General features: G+C 42.4%; 1 protein-coding gene across 1 annotated transcript; it reads right to left on the bottom strand.

Annotated features, from left to right (window-relative positions):
• Positions 1 to 19929: 19929 nt before the first annotated feature.
• ctsl.1 (cathepsin L.1) lies at positions 19930 to 23093 on the bottom strand. The gene is made up of 9 exons (XM_084381179.1): positions 23033 to 23093; positions 22668 to 22772; positions 22064 to 22206; positions 21757 to 21954; positions 21477 to 21668; positions 20998 to 21163; positions 20779 to 20884; positions 20219 to 20322; positions 19930 to 20106 (listed from the first exon to the last, which is right to left on the bottom strand). Exons 2-8 carry the CDS (start codon positions 22765 to 22767, stop codon positions 20223 to 20225), a joined length of 1005 nt encoding a protein of 334 aa, XP_084237305.1. The 5' UTR covers positions 22768 to 22772; positions 23033 to 23093; the 3' UTR covers positions 19930 to 20106; positions 20219 to 20222.
• Between the last annotated feature and the right edge of the window lie 455 nt (positions 23094 to 23548).

The raw sequence follows: 23548 nt of genomic DNA, 5'->3' as shown, positions 1-23548 counted from the left end.
CCTGTCCACTGACATCTGTTTGTGTCGAGCCTCGACCGCTATAAATCGAGGTTTAATCTCGACTCGCGGCCTCTGGAGACTTCGCCACAGAAGTGATCCTTGACTGTAGCACCTCGGGTAATCACACAGGATTATGTGACTGTTGGTCCAATACTGAGCAATATCAAATAGTTTGCACTACGCTCGCCTCGCCAGGAATTTAACTAGATACAAGATACTCTGATGATTGCCTTCTCCTCCAGAGACTCTAAACTGAGTTACATTTTAATCTTCTGTCGAATCTAAGTACTGTGATTTACAGTATCTAAATTAAATGAAGTGGTCTGCTCCTGCAAAACTGACACAGTGAAACAGATCAGGCACAGGAGTAATTGTGGGAAATTAAAGTTGTGCTTTGTGTGCTGTGTTGTTCAAGAAATGTAATTACTCAGACACTGTACCGTACAAACACGGTGACATCCGGCTGGCTGTTGCAGCAACAGTTTGGTCGCACAATACTCAAACCATAGCTGACAACTACCCACAATTCCACCATAGCTGATCTTGAGGGACTTTGACTGAACTCAATCACAATACAATTTTTTAAATTATTTTATCCCAAACGCTATCACAGGCGGTTATTAAATTGAATATAATGTCATAATGATGGGCTAGTTGTTTGCCCGTACTCGTTAATCTGGCTGCTAACAGTTTGTTTGTGTTCCCTTAATCCTCTAACAACAAGCCGGTGATGATGGTAATCAGCCTTAATTGTGAATTTGATGTGATTTTTGAAATTAAGGCCGAGAGTGAGCTCAGTGGTGCGCACAGCTCAGGCCATATCCGACTAAGTCTGATTGTTATTGATTGGCTTGAAGCTTTGCGTGATTGTGTTGTGAGATATTTCTGTTACCAAAGACAATGTTGTCAGATGAAATGTTAATCACTCCCCTCCCCGCGAGGACTTGAAAAGTAAACAGGGCTTATAGAAATGTTGTCATGCACTCCAATGCTTGTTAGCACTTGCAAAAAAAAAAGACAACAAGGAGATAAGCTTGAATAAATGCATGCGCTTCCTGGCCCTCCTTTGTCTTCACATGGAAAAACTTGCAGAGGACAGAGGCAGAAAGAGCCCACATATTCCTCGCCACATCCACACACACACACTTGCTTTAACACACACACTTGCACTTTTACTGCAGAGGTCTCCGAGACAGGAGTGTGTGCGATGATGGATGTGTTGTATCTACTTCCTCCAGACAGCCGGTCTGCAGTGTGGACAGAGGGATGGGGAAGGCCATCGGTCAACACACACTTTAGCCCCTATTTTAACTTGAATGTGTGTGTGTGCGCGTGTCAGTGCACATCCTGGCTGCTGTCCTGTGCCTGTCTCCGACCATGGTTCCTCTGGTGGAGGACTCCGGGCCACATTTTCCCTTCCCATCTGCCCCGGCACCGCCTTTGCTTCCCTCGGCTTGCCGTCCTGACAGGCGGAGTTGCCACAGTGATGGATGACTGTGCGCTTAGTTTCAGTGTCAGAGTCCTGCACCTCTGCTACCTGCCGTGTGGGTCCCTGTCAAAGACTTCCTGTCGGGTCAGCTATACTCTGTCTCCCCCTTCCTCCCTCTCTCTCTCTCTCTCTCTCTCTTTATCCAGCTCTTCATCTTCATCTTCCACCTCTCTCATCTCTACTTTATTTAGCTCACTAGTGGGACCCGTTCAAAAGCTGGAGCAGAGCACAACAATTTTCCCAGAAATAGGTTGTCAACCTGATAACTTCTGAAGAACCGCAGAACAAAGGCGCTGATTATGCCGCCTAAATGCTCTCTCACATCACACAGAGCAACATCTTCATTCAAAGCAAATCTCTTTCAATCAGACTGGATGAGTCTGTGAAGAGTTTAGATACAAAGCATGTTAACGAAGGCATTTTTCTTAATGAGCTGCATGACGTGAAATCAGTGCTTCTTTTTTTTTCTGCCGATAAGTTGTGCGTGAAAGTGTGTGTGATGGTATGAACGCACCTGCATTTGTCAGTGTGTGGTTGTGTGTTCATTACACAGCCGGCTTCCCTGAGAGTGACCCCAGTTTTACGCCCTGCATTTCAAACGGTGGCCCTTTGAAATGAGGTCCATACGCAAAGCACTCATGAGCTTGGTCTGTGAATGTAATTAGCCAATTAGTCTGTTCTTTATTAGAGACCAGCAGCAGCCATGCGACTCCGCTACCAGGGACTAGTTAGTGTGTTCTAATGAGCCTTTAGCTTCCAACCAGAAGCCCTGTCAAGCATTATTAATAAAGAGGCTATTTGTGCAGGCCTTCCAGTTTAAACACTGTTAATACCAGAGAGCCATGCTTATTAAGATTTATCTACAAGCTTCCTGAACAAGGTTGCACTGTAAACCCACAATAAAAGCCGGTGAGAGAGACTCATTCACCTCACATTGTGGTTTTTATTATTCAAAATGCAACATGTTTTCATATTTGTTGTCCTAACTTTGACCTCCGCGATATAAAAAGCAGTGATATGTTTCCCACAACATCTACTATAAATGTCCTCTGGCTGTTTTACAATTATTTTTTATATTATACCCACAATTTCACAAACCGTTCTATTACACTATTAAACTGTCAGTGGGAACAACAAAGAGCAAAGACATGTGGAATTACTTATTCTTTATGTGGCAAAACAGAGAATATGTTCGGGATTCAATTCTCCATGCTGTACTATTGCACTGTAATCATAACGGACTTGATACGCCTAATAACAAAAAGCAATTTGTGACGTTGTGAGGTTAGCTTTGGAGTAATTGGTGTGGGATTTCACCGCGCTTTGAATTGATCAAAGAAGCAGTGGATGAATAAGGCCATAGAAACTGCCGTCATCACGTTTGAAGGTTCAGCTTTGAAAATGATTTAATACACCAATACCAAGCACTAGTATTACCTTCGCTAGCGCTAACTGCAAATTGCACAGGATTGGATGATTACATGTGTCTGTAAGCCAACTAATATCAGCATATCTCTGAATATCATGTTCGCATAGTCCTGAGCTTAACCAAATGATTTCCAACAAGACAAAAAGCAGTTGAACACACCGATCTGAAGAGAGAGATAACAGAGCATCCCTAATGAATGGAAGCAATAATGTTACTCAGTATAAAGTATCTTGATTAACCAAGGGATTATATGTCTTGAGGATAACGAAGGTGCTCAAGTGAAAGATTTCACACTACAGGAACTGCCTATTTAAAGTGTTTCACAAACAAAATGATGATGCCAACAGAGAATTTCCACCAGCTGAAAAAAAAAAAAAAAGCAATTCCAAACTGACAAATGAACAGTTGAGTGAAATGAGTTTATATGCTTACCACTGATATAGGACTGTTGGGGGTTGTAGTATAGCTTCTTGCCACCACTGGCAGTACTGAGCACAATGCAACAGAGCAGCTTCAGTAGAGTGAAGAAGAAACTTTGTGCCATCTTGGATTTTACATGGCAGAATCCAAATGTCCACCCTCTGGACTTTTGTTACTTTACACATACCTGACATTGATTTGCATGATCTGCTGTTCTGGTCAGGCCCGCAGCAAATTTCTAACTTTTTGTTTCTACTCATATTCTGCACATGGTTGGATGTACCTTCAGATTATAGATCATACATTACGTTAGACCATTTATAATGTGGTAGTCTCAAGGGAAGAAGGCCGTTGGTATAAGCCTGACATTGGCCGACTGTGTTCTCCCTTCTGCAATCGGAGTGTGACTGTTTTTGAAATCCTCATCTCGACGGGAAACAACAATTTCTGAGCTGAAAATGGCAAGTTACGCCAACACTAGTGTGGTCACCTACAATACAAACCTAAACCAGCTAGCAGCTCATACCTTTTCATTTGCAGGCATTTAGCCATTTAACGCCAGCGATCACCTCCTCCAACATTCAAAACAAGCTCTTCCCGACAATATTTTGCAGGGGTACCATCGCTGCTTAGGCTTAGTGCCGCCCAAGACGATAGTGATTGGTTTAAGGAAACACAAACAAGCCAGTGCTTTATTTGCCTCCTGTACCAGAATGATAATGGGTGCAGCCAGCCCTCACTGGCACTGATACAGCTCTGTGGAGAAAGGTCTGGCTATGCGAGACTGATAATATGGTTACTATATCCCTTCAATATCTCTGGTTGTATGAGGCTCTTGAGGGTAATATTGCAAATCAACGAGCATGACTGCTTTATGGCAATATTGGATTTTTATGCCATAGTCTTTAATTTAATTTGCTGGATTAGCCATCAGATTTTCCTGTCTAGTTGTTTTATCCATAAACAGAAAATATACTATATTGTGATATACTGATACTGCAATATAAAATAACACTTACCTCGACAGATAACACCACCCAACGTTTCTACCTCTGTGAACATTTTTATGTTTTTTGTTGCTCCGTTTTAAATATTCCAGACGAGTAATCGACCGGGCTCAGTGCCTTGCAGTATATGCAGACCTGATACCCCCTTCCTATTGGATGTGAAACCACTTGAGCCGTGCCTGCACCGCGGCACGGGTTTCCCAACTGTATGGAAATTCTGCATAACAGCAGTCAAGACCCCAGCTTATCTCAGACGCACAACTGTGTAAACCACCTGGGACTCTTTACAGTCTGAAATGTGACTGCTGCCTCTCATTTTCTCTCCCTCTCTCTCTCTCTCTCTCTATTTCCCCCCACAGCCTCTCTCCACAACACAGGCATGAGTGATGCTCTCTCTGTCTCGTCTTTGACTGGCAGAATAAACACTGTTACCACAACAGCAATGCTGGGAGACAAACTACAAGCAACAACGGAGGTAGACAGACACACCACAACTGTGACAGTGCAGGGCGGGAGAGATAAAGGTGTGACAGTGTTAGCGGTGATAGTTGTGTGAGCCCAGTGATGATAACAGAGTTCGGAGGCAGATGTACAAGCATGACAGTATGAGAGAAGATTCACTATATATTATGAATATGACAGTGCAGGAGGAGATCTGGGTGGGGAAACTTTGAAGGATCATAGTTGGTGGAGGCAGTGACAGTGAGACTGAAGGGTGGACTTGGTAAATAATCATAACTAGGGTTTGTAGTTTACCTTGTTACTTTCACTGTTAAAAAAAATCTGTAGATTTTACGGTTTCGTTAACAGTGAAATGTCGTAAATAAACATAGATTTTTACATCTCCTTTCTGGGCGAAATACATTATCCTACTGTTAAATACTACACTGTGTTTATAACGGAAATCAGCCGTAATATTTATAACAGCTAACACTGCGATTTTTGCCTTTATTTCCTTTAAAAATACAATTTATCAGCATTAAATGTGCTTACATTGTCATTCATCCACACTGCGAATCACACTCCAACCTGAACCATAAAATCAGCAGTACAAATACCCTTTTACCACAGTAGTGTGAAACGGTGTTTTTTACAGTGTATTATCAGTAGGGGGAATGGTGAAAGAGATCTTAAGAGGCATTTCAGGACATTCAAACGGTGTTCCGAGCACAGCTGGTTCGGTTTTAGCAAAACAAAACTAGAATTAAACAAACCTCTTAAGTCCCACCTTGCTCTTTTGCTGCCTGTAATTAACAGAAGAAAGAGAGATCAAGAGAGAAAGGTAAAAGCAGAAATGGGTAAACTGAGACGGGGGGTGGGGGGGGGTTGGCGAGCAGGAGCGAAAAAGCAAACAGGAGCGAAAGATGGAGATGAAACACTGGAGGCAAAGCAAGGCACAGGCAGCAGAAGGAAATTTGCACAAGAAGCCAGAAAACGCAGCAAGGATAGAAAGACTAAAAGAAACAAACAAAAACGTCGGGATCGAAAGAGAAGCGGTGAGAGGCAGCGCAAACAGAGAGAGATAAAGGAAGATTGACAGGCCAAAAGGGAGACCACAGAAATGTACATACCGCCGGGCTGATATTGTCATTCTGTGCAGCAGCCCAGCTCCAATGTGCTGATTATGAGAGCATCATTTGAGACTGACAACCTTGTTCCTATAGTACAGCATGCCAAACACATTCCCAGCCCCCATCTTTCTCTCTCTGCGTTCTCCCCCTGAGCCCGCACAATAGCCGCCTGATGAAGACTGAATGATTGGAGGGGGAATGAAGTGAAACGTGGAAGACTAACAGAAAAACACACACTTGGAGAGGCTGGTGGTGATGCAGAGAGCGCAAAAAAAAAAAAACAGATAGAGAAAGAGTGGAGAGGAGGTGTGGAGAACACGGGCTCAATGCAGCTGCAATTAAGGGAGCGATTTTGTGCCAGAGAATATGCTAATTCCTCCTTTGTGTGAGCAGTTGATTGGCCATTGCGCTGCACACCAGGCGGTGAGAGAAGGGGAAGTGGTGGGCTTGGACGCCTCTGTCTGGCACGACGTCCATCACAGGCCTCATTTAGCTACACCATCGCAGTTAGCAGCGTTGCTTGAAAAAAAAAAAAAAAAAAAAGGACACACTTTTGTCATCTGCCTGTCTGTCTCGGCACATACATCCAAGGGATGTAGGGGAAGAGATGCTAGCTCAATTAGCGAGCTCCAGAGACGGAGACCGGGACAAAGATACTCATTAATAGTCACGTATGACCTTTATATAGATGAGCTAAGTCTCAATCCACTGATGACTGGTTGTAATTTTGGACCTGAGGGATTGTGGGAATATTGGAGGAGTTAAGGCTAGAGCGAGGAAACTGAAGCTACTGTATCACTTCCACAGCTGCAAGTTTTGCAAGACTAAACCAAGAGATATAATAATTTGCAGATTACAGATACATTTACTATTATCAAGCCTCTGTGTGTATTTTTTTTATCTCCATATTGAGACCAAATAAACAGATGGAGGTATGGCAGGACATCATTGTTACAGCGGTGCATTTTTTTCCCCCTATATATATATATATATATATATATATATATACAAATGAATCAAATAAGCATAAGTAGACTTACATGCTCTCTGATTCAGAGTCCATGATGTTGCTGAGACATGTGTTGTCATTCAGCATATTGTGCAGCAGCGGTGTCGCACACAATCAGACACTCTTGAGAAAAGTGGAAGAAAAGCATCACAAGGCAGCGTCAGCCTGTGAGCTGAGGGAGTGTGACTGGTGATTAGCGCCCCGTGGCAAATTTGCACACCTGTCCCCATCATATTGCGCAGCATGCACTCGAACACTGGCATGATGGGAAAAGTGAGGCGCCATCACTAGTGCTGATCAAGCAGTCGTGTCTGACTGTCTTAGTTCTTACATGTACTGTGCCCAGGAATCTTCCCAGTCTTAGACACGACAGCTTTTTTCCTTTTAAGTTGACATTTTTCTAAAAATCTAACAGCTATAATTGCATTTAGAATAAAGAAAAGCTTTTGTTCTAATCTATAATTAATCACGAGCGCAGGAAACACAAGAAAGAGCACAATATAGAGTTGTAATCCTAATTGAAGATAATTAGCTAAAGCCTCATCCTGCTGCAGTATGGGATGGATCAGGTCTAGCAGAATAATCACATCCACGGCCTTTTTACCTCAGCTACAGTATATAACTTGTAATTATTCTCTTGCTTTGTCTAGAAATGTGGTTAAATAGTTTCAATTATATTATATCAATTTAGATATTGAATATTAGGAACATCTCTCAGTTTAACTCAACAAAATACAACAGCACGACAAAGTGAGCAATATGTTAAATCACTTCAACTACTTGAAGACAGGATTTATTGCAGTGCTGTTGCATTACGTTTAGCTAGATGTACCAGAAACTGCGCATTTCTATAATGAGGACTTTTACTTTTGAACTTTTGAACTTTTGACACAGATCCATTTCAAATAGTAAATGGACTTGTTTTCATACAGTGCTTTTCTGGTCTTCCAACCACTCAGAGTGCTTTAAATGACTTGTCACATTCACCCAGTCACACACAGACTCATGCACTGAGGCAGAGGCAGCCATGCAATTTTGATGATAATTTGCAGATGCTTTTAGCTTAGCTGCAAATTTGAGTGCAAGATTGTGGAGTAATTATGTATTGTCACATTGCGACTTTTACTCAAGTACATTATGGAATCTGAGTAATTATTCCACCCAGTGTGCGCAATACCCGTCAATATTGGGGGGTCCCCATCTCCTGATTGTTGCGCAATACCAATCTAAATTTTCTCAATATGCATTAGGCCTATAACATTACAATATTTCATGGATGCAAGCCAAGACAATCAGTCTATAGCCTACATGACAACACACACACATAACAATTTTTGATAATCCGATATGCTATAGTATTTGTAAAGCAACACTGACATAGGAAGTTGCATTGGCTAAAGTTGTTTAGATGCACGTTGTTTTATAACAAGGAGAGGCAAAGTTGTGCATTAGCTACAATGCAGACATGCCAATGATTGGCACCAATCTGGTGCACTTAGAAGAGCAATCAACTGAATAAATGCCAGGTACAGCCTATTGGGGACTGGCAGCAATCAGTGCACTTGCAAATGGGAGCCTGCAGTATGACCGATCATGTGACATTATTTAACCACCCATCTACAGCAAATAAGATCAGACAGATACATTACACAAAGCACATTCGCCTAACCTTGCAAACAGGCCATCTCTCAAACTGAAAAAAGCACCACGGCGGATGCTGACAGAGCTTACAACAAGACCACAACCAACCACAAGGCCTACATAACTCGCGCCACCTGTGCTAGCAGCAGTAGCAGCTAACGTTACCTCAGCACCTGCTGCGTCTTCGGAGCACTCGGCCTCAACTTCACGTTGTTCCTCTGGGGAGTCACTGAGTGGGAGAGGGTCCACTGTTCTGGTACCGAGTGGGCCCACTGTGCTAGCTGCACCGGCATCGTCTTTCGGTGCCTCTTCATCTCTGAGTGCCGCCTTTTTGGATGTGAACCCAAAGTGTGTGAGTGATACACTCTGGTTTAGCTTTCGCTTGCTAGCCATTTTCAGTGTGACTTCTGAACGTTACGTCTTTCTTCTGTTTGACGCACATGGCTAATTTGCATACGTGCGCAGGACCGGCTGCTCCGCGTGGCAACAAATACAACATATTTGTGAATAAATGTTTTGGATTCTGAATACTGGACATGGTGAGCTGAAACACATTTTAGTGACCATTAGTGACAATAAATATTTTATTTTTAATTTTTTGACAAAATTTGAGACCCCCTACAAATGTTGCTTTAGAGGCTTTCAGGGGTCTCATGGGTTAATCGAGGGTCTAGTGTCAAACTGTTTAACTCATCATGGACAGTTCAAAAACAAATGATGAAAATCTATACAGCAGAACCAGAGATATTGCTATTTTTTCATGCATTCTTCTTGTGTTGCACACATTACCCAGAATGCAACTTGGCCACTGAGCGTCATCACTGGAGGCAATTAATCATATTACATGAAGCTTCTTCTGAGCCACAAAAGACTTTATACTACTTTTTTCACATACGCAGTCGTACTCCCCAAGCCCTGTAAACACACTTTAATGTGTAAAACTCATGCACTTTTTATTCAGTCACTGTCCATTTCAATATTTTCACTTATAGCCTACCTTTAACACTGATACTGCCTCAAACTGTGGCATCCCCCGGCAGAAATTAAGTTCTGTCTTTAATGCTAGTGCTGTCCGCTCAAGTTAGCAATTTCATTGGACAACTTGGCGGTTTAATGTGGAATTGGGATAGAAAAGCCTCCAAAGAACATGTTTATAAATCACTGTTTAAAATCATGGACCTGACTACATGAGTTTATAATTTAGGAATGTTCTCTCTCTCTTTCTATCTCTCTCTCTCGCCCATTGTCTTAGAGTGATGATGTCAGAAACAGTCGTGTGGAGGGACAGGCTCACCATCTGGTCCCCAGGAGAGGGAGGCACAGCAGTACTCTCACGATGTACACCCACTCACTGGCCCACAACATACACACACACACACACAACTCTAGGCAAAAGCCAAGATCCTGCAGTAGCACCTACGTGAAAACACTCACTCACACACACACACACACTCACACACACAGACACCAACACACATGCTGGCACCAATAGGAGCATTCACAAGCACCCGTACAGGGACATGCAGACTTCACCACCCACTCTTTCTGCAGCGTGCGGTCCATCTGCTCACTGTACCACTCTCTCCATGGATTTAGATGGTCCAATATGGGATGTGACATTATACCAGCTTGCTCTACCTTAAAGTCCCAATATGTACAGGTTGTCTGAGGTGCATATACAAACCACTAGAGCCTGACCGAAACATTAGCATAGCCATATTTATTGCCTGATTTTAGTTTGGCTCACATATAATGGCATCTGTAACTATGTCAGCTAATAAATAACTAGAAATTGTGTTACATAAATGACAAATAGAGTTGGTTAATCCTTTTTTTCCCTCGCAAAAATGTTTATTGGATCCAGCTTCTCACTTGCGGGGATATAAAACTCAAAAATAAAAATAATTGAATAGTGTTGTGATCCGTCTCGGCCTATTATCCAAGTGCTCATTACAATTCTTATTATTTCAGTCATCTTTACAGAACTTGTGTTACTGGTCATGTTGTCAAGTTTCAGTTATTATGTGTGATGTTAAACTCAATATTGTTTGGGTTTGGACTGTTATTTGGACAGGAAAATCAATTCGGGGTTCTTGTTTCTTGGTACTGATATTTTGTAGATCAAACGTTCACAAAAATAGTCTTTGGATGATTGAAAATGACAATATAATGGAAAAAGTATATTTCCTATTTTAAAAAATCTCCCACTCAGTTTATATTTTTGTTTATAAGTATTTCATTTTACATTTAAAGGATTCTTTTAACAGGAAAATTCACCCAGCAGTGGGAGTGTTTATTGGTCCGGTGCTGCGCAGTGCATGCTGGTTGTTGCAGGCTGACTACCTTTTCAGCAAAAGGCAGTAACACAGCCCTTTTGTTCCATTTTAGTAGCACCAGTTTCAAAAGTATTTGCATCTCTCTGCAGTATAGGCAGCCCAGCTTTATGCAAGGGCCATCTTTCCAGCAGTGACTTCTTTATCAGTTGCTGTTTGCATACACACCAGGTGCAGTACGGGATTTGGCAATAAGTGTTTGTTGTCAAATACTGACACTTTGGGTTGGTGGCTCACCTGGTAATGAGACTCAAGAATCCAAAATCGCTGTCGCCTAGAAACGTCCCGAAGACAGCAAAATACTATAAAAGGAAAATACAGGCAGAGAGCAGGATTCTTGCAGATACAGACACCACCACACACTTCTAGTGGATAGTAATTGATGATTGAGAGGGATTATTTTTGTATGAGTCTATGCATTTTTGGGTTGTTTTTAGGAAAATCCTGCATAGTGTACCTTTGATATGTACCTTTGATATGTCAATATTAGTGTTGGTCCTAAATATCTAGTATCGTTTGGTTCGACGCATCAGCAGAAACAGAAACAAAACTTGCACTCTGGAGAGGCGAAATACAGATATCCACCAGAAACAGACAGACACTGCTTAAGGTCATAAAAATGCCCCGAGGCATGTTAGAGAACATACAAAGATCCATGAATAAAATATACTTCCTCACTCTGAACAGGACCTGAGGCTCAGGCAGTAACATCTACACTTGTGTAAACATCACTGAGAAATAATATTCCAATATAGAAATGCTGAATGACAGATTGTCGCGCGCACGAACACGCAGACGGGCACACGTGTGCGTGAAATAAATTCCCAGAGCAATTTAATGTAACACTCAAACCAAAGTGAAGCTGAATGCCAATTGAGAGCAGACTACAGAAGAGATCAGCCTACGGTACAGAGCTCTGAGCGCTCAGGTTGCTTGCTGCGGCTTAAAACATCACTGATGGCTGTTTCACCCTCTGACTCACTAAATTAACTCCAAATCCATTTACCAGCGTTGCAGCTTAAGCCCTCCAGTTTGGTCTTGGTCTTCAGCGGTTTCTTCTAATTGAGTTTCTAGTAATTACCACAAGGCTAATGCATTGTAAGTGCCTTCTAAATCAGGGGTAAAGATTTTGTTTCAGACTACAAGTGCCCATAGTGATCGTATGCAACGGGATGTAAGAGACGGGATGGGATGTATGTGGATAAACAACACCAAAGATCCATCGCAGACCTTTTTTCTGTGACAAGCGGCTCACATCCCGAGGAGAGGATGATTGTGTGTCACATGGCCTTGAACCCCCCTCCCCCACTTTTTTCCCTTAATCCGTGACTTTGATTCATAGTGCCAAGCAGAGGTAACCTGGCTGACACGCTGCTCGAGGCCCTTTGATCTGTGCTGGCAAATTTGACAACAATGAGTGGGCTGACACCGGTTGGATAAATACACTTGAAGCTGAACAAATTAGCTAGTTACCTCGCGTTAGCCGTTTCTCGATTTTCGCTAAAAATACGGCAATAATTCTGCAGACTTTGTAGAAACGTGGTGGGATTGTGTGTACGGTTCCTCAGGCCTTTCATTATCTCGGTAAAACTTTTGTTGTGGCGGTCAGGAGAGAGTGAGGGAGAGCTCACCAGAGACGTGAGTAAACACACCGCTCCTTTACCCTCATGAAGTTGCCCGAGACCTTCCCTCTCTCTGAAGACTCCTTTAATTAGGCTTTAATTGCCTTATTAGCTCTGGCTATCGATGGAGGAGGAAAGGCAGAGAGAGAAAAAGGTCAGCCAAGGAGGAGAGCTGGAGAGAGATAACAGGGGCAAACAAACAAGGGTGATGCAAAAGGGGCAGACAAAGGACTGAGGCATCCACCCACACATGCTTACATACTGACATGCATACAGCAAACTCATCTGCACACATACGTGAGCCGCAGGCGAAAGTGAGGCCACCCTCTGCGAAAAAGAGTTGTCAGGCGATATAAAACAAAAGAGACAGTTACAGCAGTTACACGCCTTCAAGAACGGGCTCTGCGGTGCGCCCAGGCAATTGACCCCTCACCCTGAACTCGGTGCGGCAGGGGAGATGGACGAGGTAGAGGAGAGAGCGAGGGGGGGGAGAGGAGGGGCAAAAACGAGAAATGATGAATGAGAGGGATGTGGAAGAGGAGGAGATGAGCAGGTGGAGGGCGGGGAGCTGCTGGAAAAGCAGGACAAAGAAGAAGAAGGGAAAGAAGGAGTAGATATTCTCCAGGTAACTGATTGGAGGGGGGGTGCCCCTGGTGCCCCCATGTTCGAAAGAAACGCTGCGAAAGTACCCTCTTGGATTCTCTGATGATAGATAAAACATGATAAAGTGCCCTCTAGGGTGCCCTTTCACCGCATACATCAGGTGCCCTTTTTATTCTTTTCGCCCTGGCCCCTCGAACACCCTGAGTCCGCTACTTCCTCAATGTTCGGGCATGAGTCACTGAGATGAAAACTATGGAGTTAGCATATAATACAGATGATTAGCAATGCTGGCTAAATGCCTGGCTTGTTTACTAATGACTCATGATGTAAACATTTAAAAACTTGCAGGTTTAGGACTTGCAGTTTCTCTCCGCCGCCTTGCTCGTGCACTCTGCTACCCTGCGTCTCGCATATCTGCCTTTTAAGATCCATACACCAGGCCCGGGTTGCGAGCTAATTTCATTTCCGATTTCTGTTTTGTTGACAGCGATCGTGCGAACATCATAGCTTGCATTTGTGAATCTCATTAGCCTGTGGCTAGTAATATCCGTTTCAACTTTCATTCCCCTGAGAACAAAAAAACAACAAAAAATACTTCAAAGATGTGAAACCTAGTGGAGTCGAAGTCCAGCGCACAACACAGCACAGAAATAAAACTAACATCTGTTATACAGGCCCAACAAGAATAACGGATGACTTTTTCCTTTTTTTTTATCGCTGCTGTAGGCTTCACCAATCCATCTGTTGCTATATCCAACTCTACCTAGTGAAGTGATATTATAAAAGGATGCCAGTGGGAGTGAGGCTTTCACATAGGAGCATCTGCAGAGGCAATACAGGAGGTTACCTCTCCTCTATCTCCTCTTCATCTGCCACCCACTGCACACTCTCACAACTTTATAGCTGAGATGTGGAGCTGCTGTTTGTGTTAGTTGATTTGCTTGTATCTCCACTGTAAGCACACCTTTGCGCTGTGACTGTGCGCTTGTGCCCGCGTGCGTTTTGTCTACGCGAGTGCACGAGTGAATCAATCCATCAGGGAAACTGGGGGAGTGTTTCTTCCTTTCCTGCACGTCGTTCCCCAGCCTCATTAGAACCCATTCAGTCAATCAAGCATGAATCCCTAACACAATAACATGCAAAGTGCTTTGTCTGGGTGTAATTGGCCTTGCCAGAACTGCTTTTCTCAAACGGTTAGCTCCTCTCGCCTCGATCAGGCCGCAGCCAGGAGCCCCGTCCAAGAAACGCAGCTGGCTGGAGGAGGATGGAGAGATGAAACCGGGGAAAGAAAAAGGGATAAAGATAAGGAAGGAAAGAGTAAAAGGAGGGGCGATTATGGATTATTGGCCTCCTGTCTGGATTCATTTCAGAACTATAAAGTATTTATAAAGTAATTTAAGCCATTTTTCATGCAGTTCTGCTCTTTTTCACTCTCGATGATTTCTGTATGCATTATGCCAATGCTTGCGTGCGTGTGTGTGTGTGCACGTGCATGAGTCCCGTGTGCGGTCATCCAGAACTCCTGTCTGTCACAATCACACATGTTCCCCATTACCATGACAAACCAGTTGACATCGAATTTCCCCGCACAGCCACACCACACACGTGCAAGCACGCTGCACGCGGAAAGGCATGATGGGAGATGGATAATGCATGGGCGCAGAAACGTTCCCCATCGGAGAGAGTGTTTGTTCGCTATGATGGCTGACACGGCTGACTGACACGTTCCTCCACACCAACCCAACAGCCAATCTACTGAAATTGTGTGGTGACATTGTTGATTAAGCAGACATTCAGTGTATGGCGTGTGTGTGTGTGTGTGTGTGTTGTGTAATGGGCTCACTGGTGCAGGGAAATGCAGTCTCAGAGTGTATGTGTGCTTACATGGATGTTTGTATGTGTGGAGGGCACGTGACAATCAAAGGAACATGTTTGACTTTGAACCAGAGCTTTGCATGACTCCAGCCAGGCCGCAGCACCCCAAACTGCCGAGATAATCATCAGCAGTCGAGTACTGCCATCTAGTGACCTTAAAACGGAGCTTCTCCTTCAGCCAAAACTGCTTTAAATGACTCACGTTTACCGGAAGACTGATCTTAAGTGTATGGAGACAGCCCAAAGCTGATCTTGCATTTAACTTTAATCATTGAGCCAGTTTTAAATGGACACAGCAAGATCACTTTTTTTCTAAACCAAATCTACTTTTATCATCCTTATTCTCGCTCTTCCCCGGATCTCCTCTTTTCTCCTCTCCTCTCCTCTCCAATCAATAGCTGTGTTTGTTCCAGCAACACCTCCCAGTGTTTTCACTTGTCCCTCTCTGCATGATGCGAATTGGACGTCCTATCCTGTGCCGCGGTTATGCTGTGAATCAGAAAAGCCAAATTAAATTGCCTAATTGGTTTCCTTGGGAAGGGTAAAACAGATTTAAATTGATTACCGGTAATGGCCTTTTGTGGAACCACATTGGCTTCTGCTGTTTGAGGAGGATTTAGCAAAACCAATTAATTTGCCTCACCTCTTACGCGCCCTCCTTCTGTTTCCCTTTGTGTCTTTCTGGGAGCTTTTTCATCTTTGCTTTTTCCAGTTTCTAATGCCCTCCTTCGTACTCCCCAAAATAAAAGGGATGATGATGATAACGTCACTGGATAACAATCATTCAGGCCTAATTGGCTGGATTCTGTCATACTGCGGTGCTGATAAAGTGGCAGAGATGTTTTTTTTTCTCTCCAGGTCTACAGTTACGAGACTCGCCTGACAAAAGATAATATAAATCTCTCTTTCAATTATGTTGGCTGTTTGCTGCCACGCAGCAGCTCTCGCTGCTGCCGCTGCTGCCTCAGCCGAGGGAGGAAAAAGTAAGATGTCAAGGTCACATTTTGTCACACAAGCTGATTAAATCCCTAATATGTTCCCCCTCCTCGCTATGTTTTCCACCTCCCTTCAAATATTTTCACAACCAGACCTAATGTGACATTTAGAATGGGAAAATTACAACCACTTAATGTCAGTTCATTAATTAAATTTGGGGTAACTATTGTGTGTGATTAAAACAGATGTCATCTCCCTCATGGGAAGAGAAGAACAATCATTTTCTCACCGATGACTTTTGTAAGAAAAGTCAACGTTTTTTTTTTAATGATTTCTTCCAGCAAATGATGAAATATCTAAATCCGGAGGAAGATTGCAGCGTCGTCTGTTACTGTGTTCTGCCACTGGTGTGCACAACTTTCTTCAGCTTCATTGCGTGCAGCTAAATTAAACACAGCAAAGCTGAATAGCCTGTGACAAATTAACAAAATAAATTCAAGCATTGTAAATGTATTAATAGCCGACTTCATGGATTACAGATGAGTGAAGCAACCTTGCACAGCCTCAGGTCCAATGGAGATGTAAGAATAATGACTTAAGTACTGCTGTTTAGTTGGATTACACGCAAAACCCTTAAGCATAACAAATTACTTCTGTAAGAAGGCCGGCTTCCATTATGGTATTACTTAAATATGTGTGTATTACTTTACGCACATATGGCGTGCATACTGAACCAGAGTTGGTTCATGTTACCGTGGAAGCAATGTTCAGGTACTCACTTGACCTTGATGGGTGAAGTTAATTGGTGTCATAGAAAAGGTGAAACGGATGATACATACCTGAGTAGCCAGACTGCGTATAAAAAAAGAAGAAAGAAAGCAGTTTCTATAAAAGAAAGTTACACTGGCATTTAATATTCAAGCAAAAACATGAGAGGCAAGGTTGGTGAAATCATCTTCTTTAAGAAAGCCTTTAACTGAATACGTGCAAGGGGCCAAGCAGGGAGGTGAGGATGAAAAGATGATGAGAAAGTGATAATTGAATATTAGCTTAGAAAGGCCTGAAAACAGGTCAGCAGAACTGAATATAAAATGCAGCAAATTGAACAGCAACGATACTAAATCGACGAGCTAAATGACTCAGAGGAACGTGAAGGAAATATTGGCTGGCCACACCATGACACATGAGAGAACTAACTCAACTAAAAATAAACACAAGAAAGATCATTATTAAAGGAGACCTGTCATGCTTTTTTGTTCATATATACAGTATATATATATGTATATATGTTCTTGTGCATGTAAAAGATCTTAAAAGTTGAAAAGGTCAAAGTCCGCGCCAACAGAAGCTCCTCTTTTCCACAGTAAACAGAACAGAATGAGAAAACTGATGTGTCTTTTGAGCACTAAAACGTGTAAACCTATTAAGAGTAACCTGAGCATCATACGTCTCCTTTAACTATGAATCAAACAAAAAATACCTCGGTATATTAAAACAGCTGTAATTTGAAAACTAAAAAGCAAGAAAATGTAACCTCCCGGGAGAAAAATACTCGATTGTTGAGTCTAATCCCCAGATCCTCAAATACTGACATTTTGGGTGGCAGCTGGATGGTAATACAATGCATCAGTGTTGAACAAACTGGGGATTAGAAACAACAAACAACCATCTTTCTCCAGGAAGTGACATTTCATTGCTTTAAGATGTGACGCATTAACAGTGTTTGAAGTCATCACAACACAGCACAGGCGAAGAAAATGTGGTCGTATTCAATTATGTGACTCATTTTGATGAGCATATTTTGTTCTGGTAATTGATTAAGTCATTCCCACATTCAGAATCATGTGTTAAATCGGCAGTTTTGAAAGATAAGGACAAAAATATACATTTCTGTCATTTCTATCTTTGTACAGCGTTGTCATCGCAGTTTTTATGGAAGCTGATTATCAAGGATGTCTGGATCAAGTGTCAAGATGGGAGGATGTGACAGCAGGAGAGGATAGTCTGTGAAATACATTGACAGTGAGAGAGGTCAAAATACATAATGGCTTTTTTTTTTACCACATCAGACAAGAGGTTTGACCGCAGAAGTGTTTAATTTCTCTTGCTCTTCGGCTCTGTCGCTGTGTCACGTTTGCTGCCCAGATCTGTTTCCACTTCTACCTCTACTTCCCCGCAGCAGCGTCCCTATACCTGCATATGAGGAATGAATCTGAGATAACCTTTAACAAACCACAGAATGCAAAAAAAAATAGAAGGAAGCTTATACAAGAATATAAAATGCTATCCAAGCAAACAAAAAGTACAAAGACAGCAGAAAAAAGAAAATACAAGGAGGAGACATTCCTTTACCAAAATGAATTTTCCACTTCTGAAACTCGCTGCCCACAGCTCTTATCTTTGGCCGGAGGTTTGCAGGCCAACGGCTGCTGAAAAACAGTCAGTATCAGAAGTAAAAATCTGAGCCTCGAGACTTTTTGAACAACAAACACAGTTGTTTTTAGTGAATAATTTATATCAGTCACAACTGGTGTAAGCAGTGAATTCAGATGTGACATAAAACCCCAAGATATGAGGATAAAATCTGCTTTCAGAAATATGTTATCTTTAAACGTTCAACTCGTCTTCAAGCAAAGTTCTGAGCCAACGTACTTGACTGAAGCGAGTATATTTACAATGTTGAAAGCCACTTTAATGTGTAATTCACAGAGCACAATGTATTGTTCGACGCACAAGCCTTTACTGAGGGCATATGGTTAAACTGAAGCTATTTTATGTCACTTGAGTCACTTGAGGCAGTTGTATTTTATATATTCAATATAGATGTGAGCACATATTCACTGGCATTTTTATAAATCATGCAAATATACTGTACACTTGTGATTAAGTCAAGAGGCTCATTTCCGTTCAGAGTTTATGTTTATCATTGACTATGACTCACTTTGTTGTGAAAAGTGCTGAATTGTCAGCATCAGGTGCAAGACTCATCCTGTTTATTTGCATGCAGCTGCAGAGTTAAATTGATACGATGCGTCAGGAGCATTGTGGGTTGTTTGATACATGCATGGACTCTGACTCAATATGTTTTGATAAAGCTACACGAGAAAAAAATTCAATTTAAAGGATAAGTTCAACCAAATTCAATGGATGGAAAGTCGAGCGAAGCCTTGCAGTCCACAAAACATTTCTGGAGCTTTGAATGAAAAAGCAAATGAAAGAAGACATAAAATGGCTCCATACAGCTCATCCGGTGTAATACAAGTCTCCAGAAGCCCTGGGATCCCCAGCTGATTTGAAAAGATGTTTTTTTTACACCCTTTTTTAAGCAGATATCTTCACTGTAGCTGCTAAGCTAAAAGTGTTAGCCCACACCTTGTCTAAAGTGGGTGCATTAACTCCAGTGCGCTTTTCAAATCAAATAAGGATCTCAGGGCTTCCACAACAAACTTGGACTATGCCAGATGAGTTGTATGGAGCCATTTTATGTTTTTGGGTTTTTTTTTTGGTTTTTTTTCAGTTATTTTTTTTTCACGTTTTAAAAGCCCATCTCCTTCAATTGTTTAGGAGAATGCTGTTTTGCTGTGAAACTCCAGAAATGTTTTGTGGACAACGATACAGAAACAGGAGTACTGGACAAACTTAAAGTTTGACCTGTTGGTGATTGCTGAGGTTTTATAAGTGTCTTAAGGGGGCAAACCATCAATAAATGAGCTGACATTCACTTAAAAATGTCAATATCAACCCCGTCACAGACAGTTTAAGTTGAAATTTGACTTGTCTGTACAAAATGTCACGGCAATCCTTCTAATAGTTACTGAGATATTTCAGTGTGGACAACAGTGGTGCGTGGACTGACCAACAGATGGACACTGCGATCTCTACAACCAAATAACAATGCACTGGTGATATGCAACAGGACATTAGTAGTAATCTAATGGAGGACAATGAAAATCAACAAAATCACAAACATCTAAATCTTTATTTTTTAGTATCAGTCAATGTTAAACATTTTTTACATTTATTTACAATCTTCATAAAAAAGACAAACACAGATAGACTTTGTACGACAACAAACGGACATGTTGTTATATATAACTCATTTTCTTGAAGTCTACGAAATCAAAGTAAATTATGTCATTGTTCTCCTCCTCGCTGAGCGAAAGCCCTGGACCTGAAAATCCAATGAACAACAACTAGTTAATGGGTGATATAGTCCAGAGTGCACACACACATTCTTTCAAGTGCATGAACAAAGGAAGGACAGATGTTGAGTTTGTCCTCACCTGCTCAGACCAGCGGGTAGCTGGCTGCAGTCGCAATCCCACACTGGTTGTGTTTGTTCCTGCTCATCATGATGTATCCTTTGTCTCCCCATTGTAGACCCCAGCTACAGACACACACAAATTACCAACAATATTCAGCTGCTCTGTACAAAACGGAACCATAATCACCATATTAGCTACAACAACATGCAGAGCCATAAGGATTTGTATTCTGATGGAGGTGAAATAATGGCTGCAATTCTTAGTAATTGATAGTTTGGGAAGTTGTCAACATCCTGAGTGAGTTTCACTTCATTTTCTCAGCTATAATTAAGATGCCTTACCGCTGCTGCCTGTGGACACAGCACTTTAGGTTTCAGTCTGAGTGTTAGCAGGAGACTGGCCCATAATTTAATAATATGAGCAACCAATTTGGGTGTTAGCGCAAAATTTTACCAACTATACAATTTTAGTCAAATTTCTAGTCAAAATATCTCATACACAATTAATATCAGACACAATCACCCAGAATTTAACATTTCAGTGAGATAGAAGGTTTTTAGGCATTTTTCCCAGTGTACCTGTTCTTGACCACCCAGTAGTCATTTCCGTTGTCACTGCCGTAGCCCACAGCCAGTACGCCGTGGTCCAAGTCTGTGCTGCTGCAGTGTGGCTCATCATACAGACCTAGAAACACACATAAAAACAGATTAGACAAACATATGGATATATTAGAAAAGAAGAGCAGAAACCATTTCATTTGATAAGAATGTTTTGGGCGGAAGCAGAAAACTGTTCACCTGACTGATAGAGCTGGAAGGAGACCTGAGAAGCATCGATGGCCACAGACACAGGTCCGATGGTGGCCAGAGCCTCCTTCAGGGCATCTTCATCACCTTGTTTCACATCAACGTAGCCCGTGCATTTGGCCCCAATAGAGTCAGGCTTGAAACGGCACTGACCATCCTAATAACAAGAAAACAGTTGACAGGTTATTACCACAGTGACACATTATGAACATGGAGTACATCAGAAAACAAAAGCCCATGAAATTACTTTTCACTGAAAGGCAGTTTCAGGGTTTGGGGTCACTTTACATTTTGTCCACAAGATGGCAGTATCGTACACCTCTTACATTGAGGGCCATGCAGTCTTTTCTACAGTCTAATTGGTTTAAGAAAAATAAAGAATTTGAACTTATTCAACCCAAGTGAAGTTATTTTACATTTTTAAGTTGAAACAGCCCAAAAGCATTTACAGTGTGACTTTTTCTGTTTACCTCAGCCTCATAAGGGTAGGACTCCTCTGTGTCTATGCCTCCATTGGCTTGGATGTACTTGAAGGCGTTGTCCATCAGGCCTCCATCGCAACCCATGTTGCCATAGTCGGTGGAGCAGTCAACCAGCTGCTGCTCGCTCAGAGACACCAGCTTCCCAGTCTTCCTGAAGGTCTGACCCTCCAGTGACCCAGTCTGACAGAGACATAGATTGATGTCAAAACTAGTGTAAAGCTTCCTGCATTGACAAAAGAAAGGACATGATGTTATTTTTTTTACATACTGTACTGAAGGCCCAGCAGGAGCCGCACTGCTTCTGATCCTTGACATCAGTGACGTATCCCTTCTCCCTCCAGTCGACAGAGGTGGGCAGATCGTTGCCTTCAGGCATGCGGAGGAAGGTAGAGCCCTGGCGAGGCAGGGAGGTGTTGAAGGAGCGCAGGCAGCCCTGGGAAATCAGTCGTTTGAACTCCTCATTTTCCTGGTGAAGAGGGACAAAAGCGTTACAAGAGCGTTACTTAATAGAGTCTTCACAAAATGTCACTGTACACAACCAAATGGCACAAATGGTGAAGTTTCCTTTGGCATACCATGTCAGCGAAGTAGGTCATGCCAAGGTGGTAGGACTTGATGCCCTCATCGGCCATGATGTTGTGCACCAGCACCAGTTTGCGGTTGTTGAGCCAGATAAGCTTGCGCTGAGCCTCCTCTGATGGAGAGCTGTAGGACCTTCCTGCGAACCACAGAGGGAAATTATCAGTGATAAATTATTAATCAGTGAAATCCTTTTCCAGTGAAGACATTAAGCTTTATTAGCTGACAAATAGAGTGCAAGCAAGCCTTAAAATAAACTACAACTGAATCTCTATCAAGATGTATATAGTGTATGTAACTGTTATGTATTTATTTTATTCATATCTTTATATATATATATTTTAATCTGGTTTCATCTTTACTTGCTGCTGAGTCACTCTTTCCTTTACCTTTGGACTCTTGAGCCACTATAACATGAGAATACTCCCGGTCAATCGTCAATAAAGTTTATCTTGTCTTATCTTAAACACAAACATGTAGACACCTTTGTGTTTGTGCTGTGTGTGAATAAGCACACACTGAGCTTTCACCAGCAGGTTAAACTTAACTAGAGATCTAGGCTGCTGTATTTGACTTCAGACCACAATCAAAGAAACTCACCAAACTTGAGCTTCCAGGCGTGGAACTCCAGGTCCTCCAGAGAGAAGCTGGCACAGCTGGCCACGGCCAGAACAGCAGCTACGACCAGCAGCAGCTTCATCCTGACTGGCAACAGAAGCAGAAACAGAAATGAGATCGTCTGTGACTTGCAGGAAACCACACAGGTTGAGACTGAACTGTTTCACTTCAGCTTTGCCTCTGAAAGGTTTTCTGACGTGACGTTTACTATCAGCTCTCGAGCCCGGTTTCTTTGACTCACTCTTTCATCTCACCCTCAAACTCTTTCTCGTATTTATGAGATTCTTCTTTGCACGGGAAGAGCGTGTGCTTGTCTGTCTGTGTGTGTTGTTGTTGTCTATGCTTACCTGCCTCTATGTCCGTGTGTGTGTGCTGAAGCCTGAGATTTAACCACCTGTAGGTGATGCAGGGCTGTGACAGAGTGGTGATCTTTTATAGCCGGCTGCAGGTATGACTTGGATGTCCAGTCAGGTGGCTGTCAGCAGCTCATAAAGTGAGAGAGAAAGGCAGAGTCAATCATTGAAATAGGGTTGGGTGAGTTATGCATTATGAGAAGTTCGCATGATGCAATTATTTTGGGAAACACATTTGTCAACCTCAGCAAAAGAAGGAACATCAGGCTCATGATTTCTCTTCTAAACCACTGAAATTCATACGAGAACATGATCAGTCACAGTTAGTTGGCAGTTAGTTTGTGTGCTGTAGCGATGCCTTCGCGTGAAAAACCACTCCGTTTCCTCCAGCGCTCTCTGATTCCACTCACATACTGACGGGGATTTCTCCAGAAAAACAAAAGTAAAACAGACAAACAGATGCGATAACATATGCATGTCCTAACATTTGGCGTCGCCCACCTGTTTTGG

The sequence above is a fragment of the Pagrus pagrus genome (assembly GCF_965226575.1).
Source record: "Pagrus pagrus genome assembly, chromosome: 18".
Taxonomy (NCBI): Eukaryota; Metazoa; Chordata; class Actinopteri; order Spariformes; family Sparidae; genus Pagrus; species Pagrus pagrus.
Note: the sequence above shows the minus strand (reverse complement) of the source record. Positions and strands in the feature narration are given on the sequence as shown.